The sequence below is a fragment of the Elephantulus edwardii genome, unplaced genomic scaffold (assembly GCF_000299155.1).
Source record: "Elephantulus edwardii isolate Elephantulus edwardi_28Jun2011 unplaced genomic scaffold, EleEdw1.0 scaffold00006, whole genome shotgun sequence".
In the NCBI taxonomy this organism is placed as follows: Eukaryota; Metazoa; Chordata; class Mammalia; order Macroscelidea; family Macroscelididae; genus Elephantulus; species Elephantulus edwardii.
The window spans coordinates 17,781,058-17,790,997 of record NW_006399756.1 but is presented as its reverse complement, the minus strand read 5'-3'; the positions used below and the strand labels follow the sequence as shown (position 1 = coordinate 17,790,997).

Sequence of the window (9,940 nt, the reverse complement as noted above, 5' to 3'; positions counted from 1 at the left end):
CTTATCTTTTGAAAACAAGATTCATGTTTCAGTTTGAAGCAAAATTCCAACTGCTTTGACCTCAGTAAGTAAGAGATTAGTTAGGGGTTAGTTAGGGGCAGGGCAGCTGTTTACACTAAGTACCCATCAGTGTTCCCCTGGGCTTCACTTAGAATCTCCTTCCTCTGGGCTGCACTTTTCCAAAAATGGATCCTTGACTCAGAAACAGGTTTAAGGGTGGACACAGGTAGGTGGGAGAAGAGGTCTTTTTTTTTACTACCTGGTGATGCCTTCTCATAAGGGGCTGCTCTCCAGTTCAGCCGCATGTGAATCACGAGGGTGGATGTTTGAAAGCAGCAAGAAGCAGATGAGGGTCGCAGGCGACAGAACAGGGGGCTTCTCCTGCCAGCTGCACCCAGGGGCCTTGTTCTCCTGTTTCTGAAATCAAGCCCTGTGTTTGGTCTGTTCCTTCTAGGGGAAGAAGAAGAAGAGAAAAAGGGATAAGCAGCCAGGAGAGAGCAGTGGTAAGTTCCAAGCATCCCTCCGTGGAAGGCAGGAGTAGAACCTAAGGGCCACTTTTATGTTAGGCTTCTCTCCGGGGGAGGCAGGAGAAATCCAAGGCCAGGACATTGTGGGGGAACCCATATTAGCCAGGCTTTTTGTTTATGCATTTTAATTAATTGCTTCATGACTGCCCTTTTAAAGCTAGTAACATTCATTGTTGCATGAAAAGCACATTGTAATTCTAGTGGAATGTGTTTTTAAATAACTGTAAAGCCTGTATCTGGAGAGCCGTAGGTCTGCCTAGGGTCGGGTTGATAGCCTGCTTACTTTGTATGTGTCTGAGTAGGGCTAAGGAGGGGGCTGGGGCGAAGGGAGGAGTGTATGAGTGTATGATATTAACTGGGCTGTTCCTGAATGTTCTGATGCATGCCTTTACAGTGGTAAATTGCACCCATTTTAAATTAAGGAGGTTTGCTATTCTTTAGCAGAAATTAGAAATACTGCATAGGCAATCTCAGAGGTCCCTTGGAGAAGGCCAGGCTTTTACAAACAAACAAAACAAAAACCACTTTGAAGGCTTTGTATAATTTGTTCTTTTTTTTCAGAACACAGCGAATGTTTCCTAAATCCTTGCCTTTCACTTCCTCCGATTACAGGTGCTAATGTCATTTTGAGTCATTAAAATAGTTGATAATACTGTTTTTTCATTTTTCTTGCCGTTATATTTGATTAACATTTGAACACGTATGACATTTGAACATTCGTTAAAATGACCATCTACACAGTTTTGTATGTTTCAGTAGAATTTTTTTCAGTTGCCTTTGTTGTTCTTTTTTAATTTAACTTATGTTTTGTTTATTTATTTTTCCCATAACAGTTGTTTAAGCAGTGACGACAGTGATTTAGAGTTGAACTAACTGTGCAAATTGAATATGCAGTATTTCTTTAAAAGAGACTGGTTTTTAAAAAAAAAAAATGGAAGGAATTCAGTAATAAACCTCCTTAATCTAATGGCATTTTTCATCGCTCCCACTAAGTTTTCTCACGCACGCATGCATCTGCAGTATGATTATTTTCTCCTTTGCTTTTTTTTTAATTTTTATTTTTTTCTTCCTTTTGCTTTTCTGCTTATAATTTGCAATCCACTAGCATTTACTGACTGTGCCTGCTTAAATGCTGCTATGAGCTTCCGACTAACTCTTAACAGCTCGTTCACACAGCCTGTTACACCTTTATCTGTTCTTTTCTTAATATTAATGAAAATAAACAGGAAAAGAAACTGTGAACATTCCAAAAGCTGCAATATCCCAATACCACAACCCTTTTCTTTCTTTATTTCTTTTCTGTTTTGTTTCATTTTTGTTCTGTTTTTATTTGTAGTCCCTTCCCCCCCTTTTAAAAAAAACTGTTATACTCTGAGAAGAAAAGAAAGCATGTTAAAAACTTAATTCCCTCCTTTGCTTTATTGAGATAAAAAAAAAAGCAAAAGCAAAAAGCAAATTGAAAGAAAAGAAAAAAAAAAGAGGAACAATATTATTTAAGAAGAGTTAGTGCGTTGATACCTAACTGCCCTTTATCAACTCAAACCGAATCTGAGAGACAGTCCTTTAAGAAGGGATACTGCAGCTTTATTTGCAACAGCTAATTTCACAAGTTGAATAAGAATGTGATTTTCTATCTTTTTTTTTTTTTAATTAAAGAACGTTTAAAAGAAAAATCGAAAGTCAATATTTTGCCATTAGTAACCAGGTCATTGATTTATTCCCTTTTTTATTTTTATTTTTTTCTTATTTATATCTTTCTCTTTTCCCCTCCCTCTCTCCCTGCCCCTCTTTCTCCTCCTCTTTCTCTCTCCCTCTCCCTCTCTCTCCCACTCTCTCTCTCTTTCTCCCACTTCCTCCTCCTCTGCTCGCTTCCCTCTTGAACTCATTCAGACCTGAGCGCTCCTAAGAAATGCCGAGCGCGCTTTGGCCTTGATCAACAGAATAACTGGTGCGGCCCTTGCAGGTGTGTATAGATTTCCCAGATTCGCTGTGCTGGTTTGCAGCTGGTTTATTCGGTCCTTTTCCCCCCTTCTCTGCCCTGTTGCTTTGTAGCTGTGTGTGGATCTTAGGAAACAGAGGGAGCGGGGCACTTCCAAATGTGCTGGGCTCTGTGAGGGAAATGCTTGACCTCCCCGCTGCTGCTAGCCAAAATGCCACTGTAAAACAGCCTCACTCGGACCTCCTCGGGCCAGCGCCTCTCCTGGGGGATGCTGCCCGTCAACCCCTTCCTCAGGACAGCCTAGGACGGGGCTCAGTGATGTCCACCGTCCTCCTGGCCTAGGTAGAAGCAAAGAATGTCACCTCTCCCTCCCCCCCTTTCTCTCTCTCCTTTGATTTGATTTTCATTGTTGTTTTTTGGTTGTTGTTTTCCTTTTGTGTTTTATTGTTTTGTTTGTTTATTTTATTTATTTTTTTTCTTTTGACTCATAGAAGCCCTTTCCCCTTTCATGTACTTGGTAAGGGAAGATAACCGAATGAAACCCAGGTGATGTAGCAGAAGAGTAAGCGTAGAGCTAAGATGTCACTTCCAACTGAGCTCGACCCACCATTGTGTTGTATTTTTTGTGTTTACCTTATGCTGACAGATGCAAATACTCCAAAGAAGTGTCGGGCACTGTTCGGGCTTGACCGACAGACTTTATGGTGCAAACCATGCAGGTATATTATCACTGTGAGGCCTTTGGGAAAATCAAAGCATTCTGTCCTTCTGGTACCTTTAGGGCGACAATATATTTTGCCCTTGTCCCCATCCCTTTCCCCACTGGCATCAATGACTAATAACCCTCATTCTTCCAAAATTTCCTTGCTAATTTAATTGCCATTTCCTCTCCTCACTTTGTCTTTCTCTCCCTGCCCTCCCCCTGCCTCCCCTGCTCATAACAGATACCTTGGCCCTGCCGGTAGCCCCGAGAGCAAACCCCTAATGAACAGGGACGGGCGTTTTTTTTTATTTTGTTTTGTTTTGTGTTTTGGCTTTTGCTCTGAAACCCAGAGTCCTAGAACTGGCCCGGCCCCGTGAATGCATTGCTGGCATAGATGCTGAGCTGGTCGAGCCACCATATGAAAGGTTTCACTGAGTTAACACCTAGCAGCAGCAGTGGCACGTTCCCTTGTGTGTGGCGGCACGATGCTTGGAGACGCGCTCTGGGGCAGGCGCAGTTCTTTCTTTTTCTTTTCTCTTTTTACCCCCCCTCCCCTCTTTGGTTTTGTTTTGCATTTACAAACCACCTACCTGTGCACAGAGGAGCTTGGCTAGCTGACATTGTTTTACAGTGCTGAAAAGAAGCGTGGCATTGAACGGCGTGCACCAGCTAAAGGGCTATAAGCAGTGAGTCACGTATCATAGACTGCAGCGTGCTAGGCCTGCAGCATTGAACAGATAGAAACGTGTGAATGTCAACATCTAGAATATTGGTACCAAAAGGATTCAGAAAAGCCCAGAAGCGTCCAAATTAAACAGCCATGTTCCACCTGCAGGTTTCCACCTAATTCGTAAGCTCAGGGAAGGCTGTAGGCACTTCCTTCTTGGTGGAGGGGTGCCAACTAGTTCTTGTCTCATTTCTTTTCTTTTAATGACCACCTTTGGTTAAATTTGTTGTTTCTTTGTTCTGATACAAGCAGTCTTTGAATTTGGAATATTATGATGGTAGGTATCTCAACACCCCGCACACGCCTCCCTGTCTGTAGTGCCTCCCTCGTCACGTCCTCTCCATGCCCCGTCCATGTGCTCCGTGTCTAGACTCTAGATCAGATGTCCATCACATCACGTGCATGCCCACAAGTCTCCTGTGTCTTCTCCCTTCTCTGCTGCGGTCTGAGGGATTGGGGAGGCGTCTCCACTGACCAGGTGCTTAGGGAAAGAGGGTCTAGGAGTCGATCCTGATGAAGGCTCACCCAGAGGTCCCTCTGCCCGTGGGGAGCAGAGGCAGCGCTGGGCCTTAGATGAACACCCTGTAGGAGGGAGATTCATACCTCAGCCTCCTGTCTAGCTCTGACAGGACAGTGCCACCAAAAGGGACAAATGTACTCTCTCACTACAGCCAGGAGTCTTCTCAGTTTAACAGGATGGGATTGCATCATGGGTCTGATGAGAGATGTTGTGTATTTAATGAGAACTAGCCAAAAAAGAAGGAGCCCTAGCACTCGCCTGCCAACCCAAAGGTCAGCAATACAAACCTATCAGCTGCTGTACGGGAGGAAGGCGTGGCTGGCTTCTTTCATAAAGATTTGCAGCCTCGGAAACCCTCTGAGGTGCCCCAACTCTTCTCTTACGGAGTTACTAGCTGTTGTTGTTGTTGATTGCCTTTGAGTCGAGCTCAACTCATAGTGACCCGATGAACAAAAGGCCTGAAGCCTTTCTATAACTATCAACATTTATCGAAGTTCATAGAGTTTCCAGAGGCATGCTGTTTAGGAAGTGGATGCCACTCCTGCTTCTAATACAGTTACTAGGAGTTGGAGTTCTTGACAGCAATGTGTTGCACCCAAGAAGCTAGGAATTCCACTTACCATCTAGGCAGCAAATGTGTTGTGTGAAGATTTTATTTGCGCTGGGTAGGGAGTGTTGAAGCTGCAGAGCCTAATCAGAGGTACCCCATCCTCATAATGGATCACAGGCTCACATAGAAGAGGGAATTCTCTTGAGTTCGAGACTTGTTTGACAGACACCATTGTATCCACCTCAGAGTGAGGCTGGTGTGGGTGCCCCTTTTAGCTTATGTCAGCCGCTTGGTGGATGATCAGACTAGGAGTCAGTCCCTTTTTTGTTTTGGAAGCACTTGCTCTGCACAGTAGACTTGATCCTCAAACCTTCTAATATTGACCAAGACACACAACTATTCATAAGTTTTGTTTTTTCTTTTAAAATTTTTTTAATTTTATTATTTTGTGTGTGTATGTGTAACGTCAAATCAGATCTGACTGGTAGACTGGTACAGGAGGAGATTGTCTCTCCTTCTCCAGTAGAGCATCTAGTGGATTTGAACCAGGAGCCTCTGGGATTGCAATGCAGCTTCTTGCCACTAGGCCATCAGAGCTCCCTTATCTATAAGTTTTGACTCTCCTTGCTTAAAGTGAAGATCTGGTGTCTTCCTTTGGAGAACAGTAGGGAGGTTTTGTTGGGGTTTTTTTTTTTTTGGTTTGTTTTTTTGTTTTTGTTGTTTGGGTTTTTTTTTACATTAAAACAACAACAAATCTTTGTTAGCTGCTGCTCCTTGTTTTAGCAGCTTGATTTTGGGAAGTGCAGGTTTGGAGGCCAACTATCCATGGCGATGTTTCTGTTTGCAAAGATGCAGAGTAGTTGAGACGTAGGGAATCTGGAGCAGACGGGTCGCGCGGTCCATTGCTGTCTTACGCGTTTCTTTCCAGGATCAGCACCGGTAGAACTTTCCCAGTGGCCATTTCCTTGAACATGATTTTCTATACCATAAAGTGTTAACAACTACATTTCTGCTCTCTTCTAAAGTCCACAGAGAAAAGAGCACTTACTGGCTGTAGATTTCTCTAACAGAACACTGTATGCCACTTTAAGGGTGCACAATTAAGGGTTTTATTTCTGAGCAGAATGAGGAAGAATGCCTAGTTTATTAAACAAAAGAAATTTAGAGATACAAAAGAAATAGATTAGAAGTTGAATGTAGGTATTAAGAAGCCACTGCTCTGATTAGAGAAGGAGCCCAAATTGGAGGGGAAGTTCTGAGCTGGGGATTGTACCTGTTTGTACCTGTTCACTTCTCAACTTCTCCATTTAACCTTGCTATGTCTGGCTTGATGCTAACCAATAGGACAAAAATAGGCTTTTTTTAAAAAAAAAAAAGCAGTTGCTAAATGAGACGTTTTCTGACAGGTCAGAGATCAGTTTACGTACCAACTGCCTTTGCCCAGCCATGCTTTAACAGGAACTCCTTTCTCTCATTCATAGTCCCCATCCCAGTGTTCCAAATGCCCTGTCCATACCCATGATCCAGAAACATCCACGTCATAAGGGGAGGGGGGAGAAGAGAACACAGACTGCTCCCAGCAAGGCTCCTCGCTTGCAACCCAGCGTTTCTAATTTTATTTGACATTTGAGGACATTTTAACAAGTTTCTGTTTTGAGCCCACCAAGTTGCCTTTCCCATCTTTCAGTGTGCCCTAATATAGCATGGAATGCTGCTTGCTGTCACCCCTTGTTTTCTCCTCGCTTTCATTTTTCTCATTTTTGCCCCTCTTGCTTTCTCAATCAGGCTCATGTGACCACCACCCCATGCCCACGCCATCCCCTTCCCTCTTTCCTGCTTAAATTGCATGGGCATCCTAGTTTCTGAGCATGTTCTGATCTGCAAGCTCAGGTGGTTTAAAACTCAGAGAGGCTTACTTCTCGATCTTCAATGCTGAGGTGGGAGCAGACCCCACAGTCTGTTTCTTTCTATCTGGGGAAACAAAACGAACCTCACCAAATTGAGGAGGAGAGGGAAGTTGTGGTACAGGCTACACTTTCTCCAGAGTGCTTTCTGACCCTGAGGAGACAGATAGACAGACTCCTTCGGGTCTCAGCCTCTGGTAGGCAAGGAGGAGCAGCTTGTTTCCTTCCGCCTTTCCCCTCCTTTCCCTCCCTCCCGCCATCTTGCCGAGTCCACCCCTCAGGCAGTGTGAGGATCATGGTCAGAGAGCTCTGGGGCACCGGACAGTGAAGCCGTTCCCTTCCTATCAGAGGCAGGAGACAGTATCTTGACAGTGATGGCCCTCAACCGTGAAATATCTTGGTGGTTTCTGGTGGCAGAAAACCAACCAGTACCCTGTGTTTGGTTTTAGACAGATGTGGGTCCCAGCCATGGTTCTGACCTCACAGTGGGACTCCTTAGACCAGCAGGTCGCCCGCATCTGTATCATCTCTATAACATTAGTGGGATCTCTCCCCGGGATCACCTTCCCCGCCAGTAATACCCCATCAGAGCTTCCTGATAGGAGGAGTTTTCAGGTCCTATGCTCAGTTTCTGCAGTGGATCCCCCCAACTTCATCCTTTGATGGTAAGCAAACCAGGGAGGCTCTAAAATCCCATTCCAGGCATAGGCCACACTTACGCCTTCTGTTTAAAAATGAGTCACACTCCCAGCCCTGAAGGACCACGCTGCCTCTCCGTGGGTTTTCCTTGGTCCTCCCCTCCCTGCTCTGGGTTTATGCCGCACCCCCTCTTGTGCTGAGCCTGACCCCAGCCTCGGCCCCCCTCCACCCCCCATCCTCACCAGCTCTCCTTCCAATCTTCTCATTCTGGGATGGGGGTTGGGAAACCCCAAATCTTACAAAATAAAAATCAAGTTTGAATCTTAAAATAATCCACAACCTGCAGGCCATACAACCAGTTATTCTTGTTCCTTTGGGTCATTTTCCATTTTTCTTATTCTTCTCCCTGCCCCTTTGTTTATCTTCTTCTACCTGTTTTGGTGGTTTTGGTTTGGTTTTCTTCTTCTTTTCATTTTCCTTTTCCTCGTTTGCTTTTTTTTTCATTTATTTATTTTTAATTTTATTTTTTTTTTTTTGGTTGTTGTTTTGGTTTGGTTTTGGTTTTTTTCCGTTTATTTGGTTTTGATTTTGTTCCCTCCCCCCTTACCTGATTCTGACCTCTCTCGATTTGGTGTGGTTCTTAACAGTGGAGCCGGAGAACTCTGAACCGGCAGCTGGAGGTGGTGGTGGTGGTGGTGATGATGGTGGTGGTGGTGATGGTGGTGGTGGAGGAAGTGGTGGTGGTGGTGTGTTACAATCTTTAAGCTCTTGCTCCTGCTGCCTTCGGCTGTGTTGGCCCAACAGTCAACATCCTGAGGGATTTGTCTTGATAGGAGGTGTCTGGGGACAGAGCTCTGTCTTTCTCTTTTAAATGCACACACAACACATTCATGGGAGGTGGGAGTGCTGGGGAGGATCAGAGACGGAGCTTTCCAGTCTCAGTTTGGGCTAAGCCAGTCCCTGATAAGCAGGTGCCATGGTCCACAGGTGGCATCCTTGTACCTGTCCTCTTAGGTCTGGGGAGGGGCCAGGGACAGCTCTCAGGTGTTTGACTTGCTAGATCAGGCTGAGGTGTGGACAGCAGCTGGGCGAGCGAGCACCCAGGTGACTTTGTAATGTTCTCTGGTCCCCGTCTCCAGGGGGCTGCACCTGGGCAAGTGCACTTGGCTCTGAGCATCAGCTAGTTCTCGCCCTTGGCATCTCTGCGCTCTATTCACAGTCGACTCTCTTCCCTGTTTCTAGGAGAAAAAAAAAGTGCGTTCGCTACATACAAGGTGAAGGCAGCTGCCTCAGCCCACCCTCTTCAGATGGAAGCTTACTAGACTCGCCGCCTCCCTCCCCCAACCTGCTAGGCTCCCCTCCCCACGACGCCAAGTCACAGACTGAGCAGACCCAGCCTCTGTCGCTGTCCCTGAAGCCCGACCCCTTGGCCCACCTGACCATGATGCCTCCTCCACCCGCCCTGCTCCTGGCCGAGGCCACCCATGCCAAGGCCCCTGCCCTCTGTCCCAACGGGGCCCTGGACCTGCCGCCCGCCTCGCTGCAGCCGCCCATCGCTCCGTCCTCATCTCTTGCACAGCCGTCGACTTCTTCCTTACATTCCCACACGGCGCTGGCCGGGGCCCAGCCCCAGCCCCTGTCCCTGGTCACCAAGTCGTTAGAATAGCTTTAGCTTCGTGCACCCCCGGATGCTTCGTCCACTCTTTGGTTCGCCTCTTCTTTCTTTTCCTCCCCCCCTTTGACAGGTTCTGTTTTTGTACCCTTTGATTTTGTGCCGCGTGGCTATATTAGTTGATGTTTTATCGAGTTCATTGGTCAATATTTGACCCATTCTTATTTCAATTTCTCCTTTTAAATATGTAGATGAGAGAAGAACCTCATGATTCTACCAAAATTTTTATCAACCGCTGTTTAAAGTCTTTGTAGCGTTTAAAAAATATATATATATACATAACTGTTATGTAGTTCGGATAGCTTAGTTTTAAAAGACTGATTAAAAAAAAAAAAGAAAAAGAAAAAAAAGGAAGCAATTTTGAAACAGCTCTCCAGAAGGAGTTGCTTCTGTATTATTTGTATTAAATACGAGCTTGCGAACCAATCATTTTACATCTGGTTTTTAAACCACAAGGGCACAATGAATGCAGTGCCATTACTTTTTTTTTCTTTTCTTTCTGTGTGAAACAACTTTTATTGTGATGTTACTTGTTATTGTTTAAATGTACAGAAACAAAGGGTTAAAATGTGTTAATATTACCTTGTTCCATGGTGTTGTTCTTTTGGGGGGAGGGGGACACTACTCGGCAATTAATGGAACCACAATGCTGTTGGAACAGTAGTATTTATTGCTTTAGAGATTGCTTGTCGTACCTGTATGTCCTCCTTTAAATATGTTTTCCTTTTTTCTTGAAACTGTATAAAGTTTTTTTCCCCC

General features: G+C 45.0%; 1 protein-coding gene across 10 annotated transcripts in view; it reads left to right on the top strand.

Annotated features, from left to right (window-relative positions):
* TCF7L2 (transcription factor 7-like 2 (T-cell specific, HMG-box)) overlaps positions 1–9,510 on the top strand; it is a 237,454-nt gene extending 227,944 nt beyond the window's left edge. For 4 of the 10 annotated variants that reach the window (XM_006879931.1, XM_006879930.1, XM_006879926.1 and 1 more), the window contains 2 exons: positions 455–503; positions 8,752–9,510. In XM_006879931.1, coding sequence (XP_006879993.1) covers positions 455–503; positions 8,752–8,831 — 129 coding nt within the window. In that variant the 3' untranslated portion in view covers positions 8,832–9,510. Of the gene's footprint in view, positions 1–454; positions 504–1,088; positions 1,140–2,417; positions 2,491–3,112; positions 3,186–8,751 lie in introns of all 10 variants that reach the window. The other 6 variants (XM_006879925.1, XM_006879922.1, XM_006879929.1 and 3 more) reach the window with 4 other exon arrangements.
* Positions 9,511–9,940: the final 430 nt, after the last annotated feature.